At 40.8% G+C, this 20842-nt stretch overlaps 1 protein-coding gene across 15 annotated transcripts in view; it reads right to left on the bottom strand.

Moving 5' to 3' along the window:
- LOC147022564 (CAP-Gly domain-containing linker protein 4-like) overlaps positions 1-20842 on the bottom strand; it is a 151233-nt gene that overhangs the window by 8260 nt on the left and 122131 nt on the right. For 14 of the 15 annotated variants that reach the window (XM_085887275.1, XM_085887271.1, XM_085887272.1 and 11 more), the window contains 2 exons: positions 16559-16620; positions 2560-2635 (listed from right to left, as the gene is read on the bottom strand). In XM_085887275.1, coding sequence (XP_085743401.1) covers positions 2560-2635; positions 16559-16620 — 138 coding nt within the window. Of the gene's footprint in view, positions 1-2284; positions 2390-2559; positions 2636-16558; positions 16621-20842 lie in introns of all 15 variants that reach the window. The other variant, XR_015059789.1, reaches the window with a different exon arrangement.

Here is a 20842-nt window from a genome sequence, read left to right as displayed (position 1 = left end):
TGGAACTGATGTGAAAACTGTTTGAACAAGTCACAACATATTGTTACGAATTTGGGAATTCGATTGCACACAACATACAGGTTCCTTTAGTCAGCTATGTCAATAAGTGCTTGTTCCCGAGATAGCTCACCTTCCATTGTTTAAATGTTCAGAAATCGATTACATGTGCTGCTGATCGATTTAGTAGTTAGGGAACGAACAATGGAGACATCCCTCCCCCTCTTCTGCGAGGAGGAAGAAGAATCCTGCCGTTCCATGACTCATGATGTCAACAACTCCCTCCCACCCGTGGTTGAGCGGGGGGGGGGGTGGTGTGGAGCACGAGGGCATGAGTCACACCGGGATCGGCTGAAGGGCGGAGAAGGATAAGAGGAGATCTTTTTCTTTTGTTCAGGGCAGAGTTGGAGAAGTGAGTTGAGAGAAGCCGTTTAGCAGACCGTCGGGTCCTGCTTGGCTTGCGTTAGGGTTGAGGCCTTCGGAAGCTTTTTGCTTCGGCTGGCTCAGAGAGCTTCGGCTTCTGCTTGGCTCGGGAGAGCTTTTTGCTTCAAGCTGCCCTGTTTGGAAGGAAGTTAAGCCGGTCGCTCAGCTCGAGTTGCGAGTGGTGCCTTCTTCTTCTTGATTCGTGGAGCTCTTTGTTCTCCATTTTGGTTCCCGACTTGGTGCGACTCATCGACCTCTTCGTGGAGGTGGTTCCTCGGGGAAGCGACGCATCGACGGGAAGGATCGGCGCCTTGTCTCACCAGCATGTGTTGAGAAGCGCGGGAGGATTCGCGGGAGCTCGGGAAGGATCACGGCTCGGCGATTGGATCCAGCTCGCTCTCGCTGGAGCCCAGGTCCGAACAACTTGAAGACCACACGAGGTGGAGAGGTTCGAGATAGGCTCTGGGTTTCAGCTCACCTGTCCTCCGAGCTGGAGCTCGTTATTAAAGGCTTCTGCCACCATTTCTTGGGTGTGTGTGTGTGGGTGTGTGTGTGCGTGCGCGCGTGTACGTGTGTCCGTGGACCCGTCTAATAAGTAGGAACTGCTGTTAAGTGCAAGTGACTGTACATAATAAGTATACGGTTGTAGTTATTTTGTTGCTTGTATAGGTGCATAAGTGTTTTGCCTTGTTTAATTGCATGCGTGCTTTATTATAATAAATGTCCTTGTGTGAATGTAAACCTGCTCGTTGCGTCCATTCCCTCATCGAACTGCCCCATCTTGCACTCGGAATATAGTTGGTTTTTAAATAGCCGATAAATAGAATCAGGTCCGGTGAGGTCTGGCGATAATACCCGCTCGGTTATCCCAGAACGGAACGGACCGCTTAAGCGATTCGTGTCCAAGCAGGTAGGTCCCTCGGTAGGCTACCCGCGCGGGTACTTAGGTATATTGATATTCGGCAATTGACCCTATTTCGCGTGGGTAAAATATGGACTGGGCCATGGTGGGATGAAAAACCCACCCGTGACTGGTTTCTGGCGTTGTTCCAGAAAGTCACGACTGGATTGTCCGTTCGGTGGGCGAAGCAACCGCTATAGGTTAGACGCGGTCGTTCACACTCCGACGGGCGGGAAGTCTACAACAATATTGTTGTTATCTTCATCTTTATCTTTATCCTCATCCTCATCTTTATCCTTCTGCTCCGATGTGCCAGGAGGTCCACCCTTTCCTATCTGGGCTCGGTGTTGTGCTTCTTCAACATCAATTCGAGCTCTCATTCAATCCTTCTTTCCCGTTTGCTTCCGAGTAGTTTTTGGTCTATCTGTGGGCCTCCTACTGTCCATCCTGCTTTGGTATTTTCTTTTCACTTGTCCTTCCTCATCCATTTTAATGTCCAAACTGTTTCAACCTCAATGTACTGATTTTCACACTCACTGGAGCTTGTCAAAGTGTTTGTCTGATATCTTCATCTTGGCCGATACCATGAGAAAGCTGTGTGTGTGTGTGTGTGTGTGTGTGTGTGTGTGTGTGTGTGTGTGTGTGTGTGTGTGTGTGTGTGTGTGTGTGTGTGTGTGTGTGTGTGTGTGTGTGTTTGTGTGTGTGTGTGTGTGTGTGTGTGTGTGTGTGTGTGTTCTTCCAGGTCGACGTGTGGAGCAAAAGTCAAAGGTCTGTCAAGATAGTTCAACAAGGGAACATCAACCTCACCTTGTTTAAAATATTCATTTTTAAAGACTTTCCGTTCAACTCCAGATAATTCTCGAATCCCAAGAATTGATCAAAGGTAAATCAGCTTACAGGTATGCAAACTTGTTTCTGCCTGAGTTTCAATCTCAACGATAAAGTCCCATCCTGGTGCTTCACCTGTAGTGTGACGCCACAATGTGTGTGCCGTCCTTCAGATGCACATTGAGCTGGTTGTCCCATCTGCTAGCATGAATTGGTGGATGTCAATGATCCCACGGTGTCCTTTGTGAAGAGGACAGAAAATACTAAATTCCTCCTCAAATGTGCAGGAGCACAGCCAGACCTCAATAATGAGGGAAGCAGCTACCGAATTTAGACCTGAATCACAGTGCAAGATGCAAACACAAACAACAGCCACAAGTAAAGGAGGTGGAAACGCAGAGTGGACTTACTTTGAAAAGGAGTTTTGGGGCTTCACAAGCCTGGATGTCTTTCTGGGGGCGGGGGTGCTCAAACTGCGCTGAATTCCTACAATGGGATCACAAAACACATTGTGTATAATTATCCCATGTAATAATATGGTTATTATGTTTGTTTGTTTTTCTGTCAATCCAACATTCGTCTCAAACTACTCAACCAGAGACCATCAAACCCATTTCATTGCAATGCTCCTTCTCCGAGGAGTTCTGCTTGCACATTGTTTCTTCCATTACGAATGACCATGTAAGTGTTTTATCATCCACCATACTTCCTCAACATCTCCATATTGCACTGTACTTCCTTAACATCTCCATAATCTACCTTACTTCCTCAACATCTCCATAATGTACTTTACTTCCTCAACATCTCCATAATCTACTGGACTTCCTTAACATCTCCATTATGTACCTTACCTCCTTCACATCTCCATCATCTACCTTTCCTTCCAAAACATCTCCATCATCTACCTTACTTCCTGAACATCTCCATCATCTACCTTACTTCCTCAACATCTCCATTATCGACCTTACTTCCTTAACATCTCCATAATCTACCTTACTTCCTTAACATCTCCATCATCTACCTTACTTCCTTAACATTTCCATAATCTCCCTTATTTCCTTAACATCTCCATAATCTACCTCACTTACTTGACATCTCCATAATGTACCTCACTTCCTTAACATCTCCATAATTTACCTTACTTCCTTAACATCTCCATAATCCACCATACTTCCTCAACATCTCCATAATGTACCTGACTTCGTTAACATCTCCATAATCTACCTTACCTCCTTCACATCTCCAGAATCTACCACACCTTCTCAACATCTCGATAATCTACCTTACCTCCTCAACATCTACATAATCTACCAAATCTATCTTTCTTCCTTAACATCTCCGTAATCAACCTTACTTCCTTAACATTTCCATTATCTACCTTACTTCCTCAACATTTCCATTATCTACTGTACTTCCTCAACATTTCCATTATGTACCTTACCTTCCTTAACATCTCCATTATGTACCTTACCTTCCTTAACATCTCCATAATCAACCCCACTTCCTTAACATCTCCATCATCTGCCTTACCTTCCAGAACATCTCCATAATCTACCTTACCTCCTTAACATCTCAATAATCGACCTTACTACCTTAACATCTCCATAATGTACCTTACTTCCTTAACAACTCCATAATCTACTGTACTTCCTGAACATCTCGATTTTTGACCTTACCTCCTTCACATCTCCATAATATACCTTACTTTCTCAACATCTCCATAATCGACCTTACTTCCTCAACATCTCCATAATCGAGCTCACTTCCTTAACATCTCCATAATTTACCTTACTTCCTTAACATCTCCATAATCGACCTTACTTCCTTAACATTTCCATCATCTACCTTACTTCCTGAACATTTCCATAATCTCCCTTATTTCCTTAACATCTCCATAATCTACGTTACTTTCTCAACATCTCCAAAATCTACCTTCCCTCCCTCAACATCTCCATCATCAACCTTACTTCCTTAACATCTCCATCATGTACCTTTCTTCCATAACATCTCCACAATCTACCTCATCTCCTTAACATCTCCATAATCTACCTGACTTCCTTAACATCTCCATAATGTACCTTACTTCCTTAACAACTCCATAATCTACTGTACTTCCTTAACATCTCAATTATGGACCTTACCTCCTTCACATCTCCATAATCTACCTTACTTTCTCAACATCTCCATAATCTACCTTGCTTTCTCAACATCCCTATAATGTACCTTACTTCCTTAACATCTTCATAATCTACTGTACTTTCTTAACATTTCCATTATGCACCTTACTTCCTTAACATCTCCATAATCTACCTAACCTCCTTAACATCTCCATAATCTACCTTACTTCCTTAACATCTCCATAATGTACCTTACTTCCTTAACAACTCCATAATCAACTGTACTTCCTTAACATTTCCATTATGTACCTTACCTTCCTTAACATCTCCATCATCAACCTTACTTCCTTAACATCTCCATCATGTACCTTTCTTCCATAACATCTCCACAATCTACCTCATCTCCTTAACATCTCCATAATCTACCTGACTTCCTTAACATCTCCATAATGTACCTTACTTCCTTAACAACTCCATAATCTACTGTACTTCCTTAACATCTCCATCATCTACCTTACTTTCTCAACATCTCCATAATGCACCTTACCTCCGTCAACATCTCCAGAATGTACCTTACTTCCATAACATCTCCACAATTTACCTAACCTCCTTAACATCTCCATAATCTACCTTAATTCCTTAACATCTCCATAATGTACCCTACTTCCTTAACATCTCCATAATCTACCTAACCTCCTTAACATCTCCATAATCTACCTTACTTCCTTAACATCTCCATAATGTACCTTACTTCCTTAACAACTCCATAATCAACTGTACTTCTTTAACATTTCCATTATGTACCTTACCTTCCTTAACATCTCCATAATCAACCCCACTTCCTTAACATCTCCATCATCTGCCTTACCTTCCAGAACATCTCCATAATCGACCTTACGACCTTAACATCTCCATAATGTACCTTACTTCCTTCACAACTCCATAATCTACTGTACTTCCTGAACATCTCGATTTTGGACCTTACCTCCTTAACATCTCCATAATCTACCATACTTCCTCAACATCTCCATAATCTACCTTACTTCCTCAACATCTCCATAATTTACCTTACTTCCTTAACATCTCCATAATCTACCATACTTCCTCAACATCTCCATCATCTACCTTACTTCCTTAACATTTCCATAATCTCCCTTATTTCCTTAACATCTCCATAATCTACCTCACTTACTTGACATCTCCAGAATTTACCTCACTTCCTTAACATCTCCATCATCTACCTTACTTCCTTAACATCTCCATAATGTACCTCACTTCCTTAACATCTCCATAATTTACCTTACTTCCTTAACATCTCCATAATCCACCATACTTCCTCAACATCTCCATAATGTACCTGACTTCCTTAACATCTCCATAATCTACCTTACCTCCTTCACATCTCCAGAATCTACCTTACCTCCTCATCATCTACATAACATACCTTACTTCCTTAACATTTCCATTATCTACCTAACTGCCTTAAAATTTCCATTATCTACTGTACTTCCTTAACATTTCCATTATGTACCTTACCTTCCTTAACATCTCCATAATCAACCCCACTTCCTTTACATCTCCATCATCTGCCTTACCTTCCAGAACATCTCCATAATCTACCTTACCTCCTTAACATCTCAATAATCGACCTTACCACCTTAACATCTCCATAATGTACCTCACTTCCTTAACAACTCCATAATCTACTGTACTTCCTGAACATCTCGATTTTGGACCTTACCTCCTTCACATCTCCATAATATACCTTACTTTCTCAACATCTCCATAATCGACCTTACTTCCTCAACATCTCCATAATCTAGCTCACTTCCTTAACATCTCCATAATTTACCTTACTTCCTTAACATCTCCATCATCTACCTTACTTCCTTAACATCTCCATAATCGACCTTACTTCCTTAACATCTCCATAATGTACCTTACTTCCTCAACATCTCCATAATCTACCTTACTTCCTCAACATCTCCATAATCTACGTTACTTCCTTGACATCGCCATAATCTTCCTTACCTCCCTCAACATCTCCATAATCGGCTTTACTTCCTCAATATCTCCATCATCTACCTTACTTCCTGAACATTTCTATAATCTCCCTTATTTCCTTAACATCTTCATAATCTACCTTACTTTCTCAACATCTCCATAATCTACCTTCCCTCCCTCAACATCTCCATCATCAACCTTACTTCCTTAACATCTCCATCATGTACCTTTCTTCCATAACATCTCCACAATCTACCTCACCTCCTTAACATCTCCATAATCTACCTGACTTCCTTAACAACTCCATAATCTACTGTACTTCCTTAACATCTCGATTATGGACCTTACCTCCTTCACATCTCCATAATCTACCTTACTTTCTCAACATCTCCATAATCTACGATGCTTTCTCAACATCCCCATAATGTACCTTACTTCCTTAACATCTTCATAATCTACTGTACTTCCTTAACATTTCCATTATGCACCTTACCTTCCTTAACATCTCCATCATCTACCTTACTTTCTCAACATCTCCATAATGCACCTTACCTCCGTCAACATCTCCAGAATCTACCTTACTTCCATAACATCTCCACAATCTACCTAACCTCCTTAACATCTCCATAATGTACGCTACTTCCTTAACATCTCCATAATCTACCTAACCTCCTTAACATCTCCATAATCTACCTTACTTCCTTAACATCTCCATAATGTACCTTACTTCCTTAACAACTCCATAATCTACTGTACTTCCTTAACATTTCCATTACATACCTTACCTTCCTTAACATCTCCATAATCAACCCCACTTCCTTAACATCTCCATCATCTGCCTTACCTTCCAGAACATCTCCATAATCGACCTTACGACCTTGACATCTCCATAATATACCTTACTTCCTTAACAATCCATAATCTACTGCACTTCCTGAACATCTCGATTTTGGACCTTACCTCCTGAACATCTCCATAATCTACCATACTTCCTCAACATCTCCATAATCTACCTTACTTCCTTGACATCACCATAATCTTCCTTACTTCCTTAACATCTCCATAATCTACCTCACTTCCTTAACATCTCCATAATTTACCTTACTTCCTTAAAATCTCCATAATCTACCATACTTCCTCAACATCTCCATAATCTACCTTACTTCCTCCACATCTCCATAATCTACGATACTTCCTTGACATCGCCATAATCTTCCTTCCCTCCCTCAACATCTCCATAATCGACCTTACTTCCTCAACATCTCCATCATCTACCTTACTTCCTTTACATTTCCATAATTTCCCTTATTTCCTGAACATCTCCATAATCTACCTTACTTTCTCAACATCTCCATAATCTCTTCCCTCCCTCAACATCTCCATCATCGACCTTACTTCCTTAACATCTCCATCATGTACCTTTCTTCCATAACATCTCCACAATCTACCAAACCTCCTTAACATCTCCATAATCTACCTTACTTCCTTAACATCTCCATAATCCACTGTACTTCCTCAACATTTCCATGAACTTCCTTACTTCCTTAACATCTCCATAATCTACCTTACTTCCGAAACATCTCCATGATCTGCTGTACTTCCTTAACATTTGCATTATGTACCTTACCTTCCTGAACATCTCCATAATCTACCTTACTTCCTAAACATCTGCATGATCTGCTGTACTTCCTTAACATTTGCATTATGTACCTTACCTTCCTGAACATCTCCATAATATACCTTACTTTCTCAACATCTCCATAATCGACCCCCCTTCCTTAACATCTCCATCATCGACCTGACCTTCCATAACATCTCCATAATCTACCTTACTTCCTCAACATCTCCATAATCTACGTTACTTCCTTGACATCGCCATAATCTTCCTTGCCTCCCTGAACATCTCCATAATCGGCCTTACTTCCTCAACATCTCCATCATCTACCTTACTTCCTTAACATTTCCATAATCTCCCTTATTTCCTTAACATCTCCATAATCTACCTTACTTTCTCAACATCTCCATAATCGGCCTTACTTCCTCAACATCTCCATCATGTACCTTTCTTCCATAACATCTCCACAATCTACCTCACCTCCTTAACATCTCCATAATCTACCTGACTTCCTTAACATCTCCATAATGTACCTTACTTCCTTAACAACTCCATAATCTACTGTACTTCCTTAACATCTCGATTATGGACCTTACCTCCTTCACATCTCCATAATCTACCTTACTTTCTCAACATCTCCATAATCTACCTTGCTTTCTCAACATCCCCATAATGTACCTTACTTCCTTAACATCTTCATAATCTACTGTACTTCCTTAACATTTCCATTATGCACCTTACCTTCCTAAACATCTCCATAATCAACCCCACTTCCTCAACATCTCCATCATCTACCTTACTTTCTCAACATCTCCATAATGCACCTTACCTCCGTCAACATCTCCAGAATCTACCTTACTTCCATAACATCTCCACAATCTACCTAACCTCCTTAACATCTCCATAATCTACCTTAATTCCTTAACATCTCCATAATGTACCCTACTTCCTTAACATCTCCAAAATCTACCTAACCTCCTTAACATCTCCATAATCTACCTTACTTCCTTAACATCTCCATAATGTACCTTACTTCCTTAACAACTCCATAATCTACTGTACTTCCTGAACATCTCAATTTTGGACCTTACCTCCTTCACATCTCCATAATATACCTTACTTTCGCAACATCTCCATAATCGACCTTACTTCCTCAACATCTCCATAATCTAGCTAACTTCCTTAACATCTCCATAATTTACCTTACTTCCTTAACATCTCCATCATCTACCTTACTTCCTTAACATCTCCATAATCGACCTTACTTCCTTAACATCTCCATAATCGACCTTACTTCCTTAACATCTCCATAATCCACCTTACTTCCTCAACATCTCCATAATCTACGTTACTTCCTTGACATCGCCATAATCTTCCTTACCTCCCTCAACATCTCCATAATCGGTCTTACTTCCTCAACATCTCCATCATCCACCTTACTTCCTTAACATTTCCATAATCTCCCTTATTTCCTTAACATCTCCATAATCTACCTTACTTTCTCAACATCTCCAAAATCTACCTTCCCTCCCTCAACATCTCCATCATCAACCTTACTTCCTTAACATCTCCATCATGTACCTTTCTTCCATAACATCTCCACAATCTACCTCATCTCCTTAACATCTCCATAATCTACCTGACTTCCTTAACATCTCCATAATGTACCATACTTCCTTAACAACTCCATAATCTACTGTACTTCCTTAACATCTCGATTATGGACCTTACCTCCTTCACATCTCCATAATCTACCTTACTTTCTCAACATCTCCATAATCTACCTTGCTTTCTCAACATCCCTATAATGTACCTTACTTCCTTAACATCTTCATAATCTATTGTACTTCCTTAACATTTCCATTATGCACCTTACCTTCCTTAACATCTCCATAATCAACCCCACTTCCTCAACATCTCCATCATCTTCCTTACTTTCTCAACATCTCCATAATGCACCTTACCTCCGTCAACATCTCCAGAATCTACCTAACTTCCATAACATCTCCATAATCTACCTAACCTCCTTAACATCTCCATAATCTACCTCACTTCCTTAATAACTCCATAATCTACTGTACTTCCTGAACATCTCGATTTTGGACCTTACCTCCTTCACATCTCCATAATATACCTTACTTTCTCAACATCTCCATAATCGACCTTACTTCCTCAACATCTCCAGAATCTACCTTACTTCCATAACATCTCCATAATCTACCTAACCTCCTTAACATCTCCATAATCTACCTTACTTCCTTAACATCTCCATAATGTACCTTACTTCCTTAACAACTCCATAATCAACTGTACTTCCTTAACATTTCCATTATGTACCTTACCTTCCTTAACATCTCCATAATCAACCCCACTTCCTTAACATCTCCATCATCTGCCTTACCTTCCAGAACATCTCCATAATCGACCTTAACATCTCCATAATGTACGTTACTTCCTTCACAACTCCATAATCTACTGTACTTCCTGAACATCTCAATTTTGGACCTTACCTCCTTAACATCTCCATAATCTACCATACTTCCTCAACATCTCCATAATCTACCTTACTTCCTCAACATCTCCATAATCTAAATTACTTCCTTGACATCACCATAATCTTCCTTACTTCCTTAACATCTCCATAATCTACCATACTTCCTCAACATCTCCATCATCTACCTTACTTCCTTAACATCTCCATAATCTACCTCACTCACTTGACATCTACAGAATTTACCTCACTTCCTTAACATCTCCATCATCTACCTTACTTCCTTAACATCTCCATAATGTAACTCACTTCCTTAACATCTCCATAATTTACCTTACTTCCTTAACATCTCCATAATCCACCATACTTCCTCAACATCTCCATAATGTACCTGACTTCCTTAACATCTCCATAATCTACCTTACCTCCTTCACATCTCCAGAATCTACCATACCTTCTCAACATCTCGATAATCTATCTTACCTCCTCATCATCTACATAACCTACCTTACTTCCTTAACATTTCCATTATCTACCTAACTGCCTTAAAATTTCCATTATCTACTGTACTTCCTTAACATTTCCATTATGTACCTTACCTTCCTTAACATCTCCATAATCAACCCCACTTCCTTAACATCTCCATCATCTGCCTTACCTTCCAGAACATCTCCATAATCTACCTTACCTCCTTAACATCTCAATAATCGACCTTACTACCTTAACATCTCCATAATGTACCTCACTTCCTTAATAACTCCATAATCTACAGTACTTCCTGAACATCTCGATTTTGGACCTTACCTCCTTCACATCTCCATAATATACCTTACTTTCTCAACATCTCCATAATCGACCTTACTTCCTCAACATCTCCATAATCTAGCTCACTTCCTTAACATCTCCATAATTTACCTTACTTCCTTAACATCTCCATCATCTACCTTACTTCCTTAACATCTCCATAATCGACCTTACTTCCTTAACATCTCCATAATGTACCTTACCTCCTGAACATCTCCATAATCTACCTTACTTCCTCAACATCTCCATAATCTACCTTACTTCCTCAACATCTCCATAATCTACCTTACTTCCTCAACATCTCCATAATCTACGTTACTTCCTTGACATCGCCATAATCTTCCTTACCTCCCTCAACATCTCCATAATCGGCTTTACTTCCTCAACATCTCCATCATCTACCTTACTTCCTTAACATTTCCATAATCTCCCTTATTTCCTTAACATCTTCATAATCTACCTAACTTTCTCAACATCTCCATAATCTACCTTCCCTCCCTCAACATCTCCATCATCAACCTTACTTCCTTAACATCTCCATCATGTACCTTTCTTCCATAACATCTCCACAATCTACCTCACCTCCTTAACATCTCCATAATGTACCTTACTTCCTTAACAACTCCATAATCTACTGTACTTCCTTAACATCTCGATTATGGACCTTACCTCCTTCACATCTCCATAATCTACCTTACTTTCTCAACATCTCCATAATCCACGATGCTTTCTCAACATCCCCATAATGTACTTTACTTCCTTAACATCTTCATAATCTACTGTACTTCCTTAACATTTCCATTATGCACCTTACCTTCCTTAACATCTCCATCATCTACCTTACTTTCTCAACATCTCCATAATGCACCTTACCTCCGTCAACATCTCCAGAATCTACCTTACTTCCATAACATCTCCACAATCTACCTAACCTCCTTAACATCTCCATAATGTACCCTACTTCCTTAACATCTCCATAATCTACCTAACCTCCTTAACATCTCCATAATCTACCTTACTTCCTTAACATCTCCATAATGTACCTTACTTCCTTAACAACTCCATAATCTACTGTACTTCCTTAACATTTCCATTACATACCTTACCTTCCTTAACATCTCCATAATCAACCCCACTTCCTTAACATCTCCATCATCTGCCTTACCTTCCAGAACATCTCCATAATCGACCTTAGGACCTTGACATCTCCATAATATACCTTACTTCCTTAACAACTCCATAATCTACTGCACTTCCTGAACATCTCGATTTTGGACCTTACCTCCTGAACATCTCCATAATCTACCATACTTCCTCAACATCTCCATAATCTACCTTACTTCCTTGACATCACCTTAATCTTCCTTACTTCCTTAACATCTCCATAATCTACCTCACTTCCTTAACATCTCCATAATTTACCTTACTTCCTTAACATCTCCATAATCTACCATACTTCCTCAACATCTCCATAATCTACCTTACTTCCTCCACATCTCCATAATCTACGTTACTTCCTTGACATCGCCATAATCTTCCTTCCCTCCCTCAACATCTCCATAATCGACCTTACTTCCTCAACATCTCCATCATCTACCTTACTTCCTGAACATCTCCATAATCCACCTTACTTCCTTGACATCTCCATAATGTACCTTACTTCCTAAACATTTCCATGATGTACCTTACTTCCTCAACATCTCCATAATCTACGTTACTTCCTTGACATCGCCATAATCTTCCTTACCTCCCTGAACATCTCCATAATCGGCCTTACTTCCTCAACATCTCCATCATCTACCTTACTTCCTTAACATTTCCATAATCTCCCTTATTTCCTTAACATCTCCATAATCTACCTTACTTTCTCAACATCTCCATAATCTACCTTCCCTCCCTCAACATCTCCATCATCAACCTTACTTCCTTAACATCTCCATCATGTACCTTTCTTCCATAAAATCTCCACAATCTACCTCACCTCCTTAACATCTCCATAATCTACCTGACTTCCTTAACATCTCCATAATGTACCTTACTTCCTTAACAACTCCATAATCTACTGTACTTCCTTAACATCTCGATTATGGACCTTACCTCCTTCACATCTTCATAATCTACCTTACTTTCTCAACATCTCCATAATCTACCTTGCTTTCTCAACATCCCCATAATGTACCTTACTTCCTTAACATCTTCATAATCTACTGTACTTCCTTAACATTTCCATTATGCACCTTACCTTCCTTAACATCTCCATAATCAACCCCACTTCCTCAACATCTCCATCATCTACCTGACTTTCTCAACATCTCCATAATGCACCTTACCTCCGTCAACATCTCCAGAATCTACCTTACTTCCATAACATCTCCACAATCTACCTAACCTCCTTAACATCTCCATAATCTACCTTACTTCCTTTACATCTCCATAATGTACCTTACTTCCTCAACATCTCCATTATCTTCCTTATCTCCTTAACATCTACATCATCTGCCTTTCTTCCCTAACATCTCCGTAATTGACCTGACTTCCTGAACATTTCCATAATCTACCTTAACATCTCCACAATCTACTTAACTTCCTTCACATCTCCATCATCTTCCTTATTTCCTTAACATCTCCAGAATCGACCTCACTTCCTTAACATCTCCATAATCTGCCTTTCTTCGGGAACATCTCCATCATCTACCTTACTTCCTTTACATGTCCATCATCTACCTTACTTCCTTAACATCTCCATCATCTACCTTACCTTCCTTAACATCTCCATAATCTACCTTACTTACTGAACATCTCCATTATCGACCTTAATTCCTCAACATCTCCTTAATCTACCTTACTTCCTTAACATCTCCATAATGTACCTTACTTCCTTAACAACTCCATAATCTACTGTACTTCCTTTACATCTCGATTATGCACCTTAACTCCTTCACATCTCCATAATCTACCTTGCTTTCTCAACATCTCCATAATCTACTGTACTTCCTTAACATTTCCATTATGTACCTTACCTTCCTTAACATCTCCATAATCAACGCCACTTCCTTAACATCTCCATCATCAACCTAACTTTCTCAACATCTCCATAATGCACCTTACCTCCGTCAACATCTCCATAATCTACTGTACTTCCTTAACATCTCCATCATTTGCCTTACCTTCCAGAACATCTCCATAATCTTCCTTACCTCCTTAACATCTCCATAATCGACCTTATGACCTTAACATCTCCATAATGTACCTTACTTCCTTAACAACTCTATAATCTACTGTACTTCCTGAACATCTCGATTTTGGACCTTACCTCCTTTACATCTCCATAATCTACCTTACTTTCTCAACATCTCCATAATGTACCTTACTTCCTTAACATCTCCATTATCTACCTCACCTCCTTAACATCTCCATAATCTTTCATACTTCCTCAATATCTCCATAATCTACCTTACTTCCTCAACATCTCCAAAATCAACCTTACTTCCTCAACATCTCCATAATCTACCTTACTTCCTTAACATCTCCATCATCTACCTTACTTCCTTAACATCTCCATAATCTACCTCACTTCTTTAACATCTCCATAATTTACCTTACTTCCTTAACATTTCCATTATCTACCTTACCTCCTTAACATCTCAATAATCGACCTTACTACCTGAACATCTCCATAATGTACCTTACTTCCTTAATAACTCCATGATCTACTGTACTTCCTCAACATCTCGATTATGGACCTTACCTCCTTCACATCTCCATAATCTACCTTACTTTCTGAACATCTCCATAATCTACCTTACTTTCTCAACATCCCCATAATGTACCTTACCTCCCTCAACATCTCCATAATCTACCTTACTTCCTTAACATCTCCATGATCTACCTGAAACATCCCCACAATCTACTTTACTTCCTTAACATCTCCATCATCTACATTATTTCCTTAACATCTCCATAATCTAACTTACTTACTTAACATCCCCATAATCTGCCTTACTTCCTTTACATCTCCATCATGTACCTTACTTCCTTAACATCTCCATAATCTACCTTACCTCCTTAACATCTACATCATCTACCTTTCTTCCTAAACATCTCCGTAATTGACCTTACTTCCTGAACATTTCCATAATCTACCTTAACATCTCCACAATCTACTTTACATCCTTTACATCTCCATCATCTACCATACTTCCTTATCATCTCCATTACTTCCTTAACATCTCCATAATCTACCTCACTTTCTCAACATCTCCCTAATCTACGTTACTTCCTTGACATCGCCATAATCTTCCTTACCTCCCTCAACATCTCCATAATCTACCTTACTTTCTCAACATCTCCATAATCTCCCAAACCTCCCTCAACATCTCCATAATCGACCTTACTTCCTCCACATCTCCATAATCTACGTTACTTCCTTGACATCGCCATAATCTTCCTTCCCTCCCTCAACATCTCCATAATGTACCAAGATTGATTCCGTACCTAGCTCGACTCAGCTATGAGGAGCGGCTGAAGGAGACAGGGCTTTATACACGAGAAAGGAGGTGGTTACGAGGAGATATGATGGAGATGTTTAAGATAATTAAGGTATAAATAAAATAAGTGCAGATGAATTATTCAACTGAGTTGACAGTGATAGGACCAGGGGCCATAGCCTGAGAGTAAAGAAGAGGAGAGTTAAGACAGTAGTAAGGTCGGGGACTTTTATTCACAGTAGTTAATGCATAGAATGGTCTTCCTGGAAAGGTAGTTGTGGCAGAAACAGTAGATAAGTTTAAATTAGGATTTGATAGGTACCTGGAAGTTATGGAAATGGAGGGGGATGGGGATGTTGAAAGGACTTTTTGGTAGTTTGAGTATTGACAGGTAATTGTGTGCATGTGTACGGAGAGTTGTTGGTGGGGGTCTCATCAAGGGGTGTTTTGTAGTTGATATTGTGTATTTTTTACCCAAGACATCTACGCCCATGCCCCCTCCCCTGGAAAGAAAAAATAGAAAATACAAAAAACTACAACCATGACAAAAACCACAAAAACACTAAATAATAACATTTTAAAAACATTTTGCATTTTTTCTTATTTTGATCTCGTGTTGATAAATTGGTGTGGTGTTGATGTGGTGCAGGCATAATGGGCTGGATGGCCTCCACCTGTGTCTAGCTTGAACTTGCTCCTCCACAGTTGATACACAGTGAAAATGATCTTGACTTCTGCGAGTTATTCCATATGAGCCCAGACTTCTGAGACATCTTAATATATTTTTTATTTTTTTGTAACAAACACAAAATGCAAAGGCATAAAAGTGAAACCATCATGATCCGATATCCTGTCTAAAAATAAAAAAAAATTAAAAAGAAGAGGACATACCAGAGAAATGTGGAGCTTTGTTACCCATTTCACCAGAGAGAGACTTGGCAGATTTTGTCAACCTGTATAATGAAAGCACATTCATAAACAGCAGATTTTCCAAAGTAATATGAACTGTTACAACATAATGCATGACAAGAGTTGCCAGAGCTCGAGAGAAGAGACAGGCAAACCTTCAAACAGCGAGTTGCAGTAACACGGGCACAACGTTATGAGAGCACGAAACAAAGTCCATCAGTAGCCTTCCAATATGAGCACTCAATCGCCCATCTTTCCCATCCGAACCCCGACCTCCCATCACAATATTGAGCCCAATGTTACCCCGCATGGTTGCGTGAGCTAAAAGAGTCGCCGCCCCCACACTCCGTTCTTTGTTCTTTCTCCTCAGTTCTTCTCGTCTCCTTTCTTCCCGGATTGAATGATGGGCAAATGTCTTTTGTCTAAGTAAGTCTGTCAGAGGGGAATACATATGAGGGGAAAGTCTGCTCCTCTGTGCCTTTAGTGTGTGCGTGTGTGTGTGTGTGTGTAAATAAATAAGTGTTTTCTTTCACATCTGCCACATTCATGTCCTTTCCTTCATGGGTCTGGCAAAGTGTGTTAATAATCGTAAGATGGGGAGTTTTGCCCCCCATGATTGGCTCTGTGGGTTAGCCAGCACTGCAACCACTGTCCCGCTCGGCAGTAATAAATAGTCTGATGCATACTGAGGGTGTGGACCTCAACTCAGGTAGTTGTACCACGGAGTAGGTAACACAGATGTGGCCACGAGGACCCTGCTTGGTATAATCGCTTTTGCCGGTGTCCACGGTAGCTTGACAACCCGTCAGGCCACATAGTTATCCATGGTCTGTGACTTCAGCGTCGGTTGTGGCTGCGAGTCTGTGCACGCACCTTATGAGCCCGGCGTGTGTGATGATACCATAGCAATACATATATATATATATATATATATATATATATATATATATATATATATATATATATATATATATATATATATATATACTGGCAAGATAGCATCGAGGTATGCAGACTCACCTCTGAGCTGTCTAGCCAGGGTTCGAATATCGATCCAGCTATAAACTACCATTCGCATGGACATCAATGTGTGTGCCGTCCATCAGAAAGATATTAAACCGAGTGTCTTGTCTACCGGCATTAGTGTTAAATATCCATCTTCCAGCTTTTAGGTGAGCAGGATCAGCATCAGGAAAACGAGCCACATGTCCATATAGCCTCAGCTGACGCTCACAGACTGTACAGGTAATAAATCTCATTTGAGTCTCTCTCAGCAACCACTTGTTCGACACAAAGTCTGACCAGCGATAGCCAAGGATTCTCCGAAGAGACCTGGTACCAAAAGAGTAACGTCTCCATCTCAGATCCTTGGTCAGAGCCCAAGTCTCACATCCGAAGAGACGGACTGGATGGACCAAGGACTTAAAGATTTGGACTTTTGTCCTGAATAGGTACCGACAGCACCACACCCCACGATCCAGTGAATCCATGACTCCCCAGGCCTGACCAAGACCTCTATTGACCTCTGGCTCACAACATGGAGAGACATGAATACAACTGCCAAGGTAAGTGAATCTCCCTGTAACCTCAACATCCTCACCACAAACAGATACAGACAAGACGGCAGCATCCAATATGTCAATGAAAGCCTGGATCTTAGTTTTGACCCAAGAAACAAGTAATCGCAATGGCTCAGACTCCTCATTCAGCACTCCGGTGGCCCCTAAAAGGATATCCAGCATATCCACAAAATTAAGGTCAGAGATCTTGACATTCCCAAAAGATGCACCGCACCTTGATCTCTCCAACATCCTCCCCATAATCCAGTCCATACAAGCACTGAAAAAGTATGGGGGCCAATACTCACCCCTGACAAACTCCAGTAACAACTGGAAATTAGTCAGAAATGGAACCACCACACTGCACAGCACTCTCAGTTCCAGAGTATAGTTCAGAAATCAGATCGATCAGATTTGGTGGCACCTCACGAAGACCGAGAATCCTCCAGAGGGTATCCCGATTCACTGAATCAAACGCTTTACAGAGATCAATATAGGCTGTGAGCAGCCCCTGCCGAAACTCTTGTCTGTGTTCAGTGAGGAACCGAAGAGCAAGGATACGGTCAATCGTTGACCTCTTTGGTGTAAAGCCCGACTGCCCTGGGCTCTGGAAAGCAGATAGTGATGAACCCTATGAAGAATTATAGCAGCGAGAGCAGCGTCACCCTTCAGTAGCTGTTGCAGTCCTGGCGATCATGCTTCCCTTTCCAGAGAGGGACAATATGGCCCCTCATTCAGTCAATTGGGATGATGCCTGTGTTCTCGGCAGAGCACAGAACTGCATGCAATGACACGAGTCCAGTATTTCCACCATCCTTGAGAAGCTCAGCATGGATGCCGCAGATCCCAGGAGCTTTACCCCCTTTTTCAACTGCTTCACCGCAGACTGTTTCCACAAACAAAGGTGGTTCACAGTTGATTGGAGGGTCAGCAATCGGGAAAGTTACACCCCTTATGTCCATATCAGCAGCTGGTGGGTCAGCCTGGTACAGTCACTGAAAGCAACCAGCCCAGCGGGCCTTCACTTCGGACTCCTCTGTCAAGAAACCCAACCTTCCGCTCTAACTGCAGTACACTGAAGAGCGCAATGCATGAACTCCTCTACAAGCAGGACGAGAATAGTTTAACCACAGGTGATGCACTATCCCTTCCAGATTCCTCGCACATACGCCTCCTTGACCACCCTTAGCGCACGTCCAGTTTTATGCCTCACCTCCCTGAACAGCTCAGCTCTGCCAACAAGCCTGGTCCTGTGACTCTGGTGAATGGTATCCAGTGTCCCTTGAGAGACAAAGCTCTTCTTTGCCTGATATTGGTTTCCAAAACATCCACTGGCGACATCAAGGATAGTAGTCTTGTAGGCACTCAGCAACTCTTCAGGATTCCCCAAAACACCAAGACCCCTCCCCAATTGAAGGATTGCAGACCCTCACCAGGACTTTTGTGTCGCGTTTGTGTACTGGTGCGTTACATAATTAACTAGAAGGGCTCTCGGTAGAGCACACACCTCCACCATGCAATGCCTGGTCCTCGAGAACATATCAGGCCCAATACATTTTTGAAATATCATCATAAATATTGTTTTTTGTCCCATCTCTCAATGGTGAAAAATCACTTTAGAATTAAATAATTATCGTATCCAGATCTGGATTCAGATCTACGCCAAAATGGAATCATTTTGTCCTTGTCACACACCCAACATGTCCACCAAGTTTCGGCTGAATCCGTCCACAACTTTTTGAGATGTCGTGCTATATATCATTTTTAGCCCGATCTCTCAATGGTGAAGAATCACTTTAAAAATTCTAGTGGTTGGAACCGGATCCGGATCTTCAACAAAATCTAATCAGTTCGTCCTTGTCACACACTCAACCTGCCCACCAAATTTCATCCGGATCCCTCCTCAACTTATTGATACATCTTGCACACAAACAAACAAGAAAAAGACGTCGTGCAGAGCACGATACTTGCAAAATTCAGCCCCTCTCCAAAGGTTGCCATGGATACATCAAATTGTCCATTTCATGAAGATTAAAATTGACAATCTCAATCAAAGCTCAGCTCAATTGAATGAAAATATATTCTTTTTCAGGTTGAAACTGATGATTTTAGAAGTTTTCACCTTGAGTTGTTGACCTTTTGACCTCAAAAATAGTTGGTTTCCCAATTCAGTGACGCGATATGCAAATCCTGTTCAAATTTCAGGTCAATCGGATGAGGAAGTTTGACCTCAAAATCAATCGACTTCTCAGTTGAGACTACCTCTACACCTTGGTATATTTTCATGACGATCGGTTTAGAATTGTGACCTGCAGGCAATAAACAAACAGAATAACAAAATTGACTGACCAATATGCTTGAAAAAATCTTCGATTTTGCAAGTAACAAACAAAGACAGGAAGGGGGTGAAAACAGAACCTCCTTCACCTTCGGTTGTGGAGGTAATAATAGACAAAACTAGAGCTGCCACTTTATAACTGCTGGCAGTGATGACCGGGTACCACGCCATTCTGCTTTGATCGGACACCTGGCCCTGCCCCATGACGTTTATTATTATTCAATTTAAACCAGAATGGGATTAAAATAAATTCAATTCAAATCAAATGGAAGACCAAATAGGTACAGTCCTCCATTGGAGTCATCAGAAGGAACCCAAACAAGAAAAAAAAACAAAGATGAAGTTATCAGAAGGAACCTGGAGAGGATT

This window comes from Eptatretus burgeri, chromosome 7 (genome assembly GCF_056783735.1).
Source record: "Eptatretus burgeri isolate ZD-2024b chromosome 7, Ebu_testis_v1, whole genome shotgun sequence".
Classification (NCBI taxonomy): Eukaryota; Metazoa; Chordata; class Myxini; order Myxiniformes; family Myxinidae; genus Eptatretus; species Eptatretus burgeri.
Note: the sequence above shows the minus strand (reverse complement) of the source record. Positions and strands in the feature narration are given on the sequence as shown.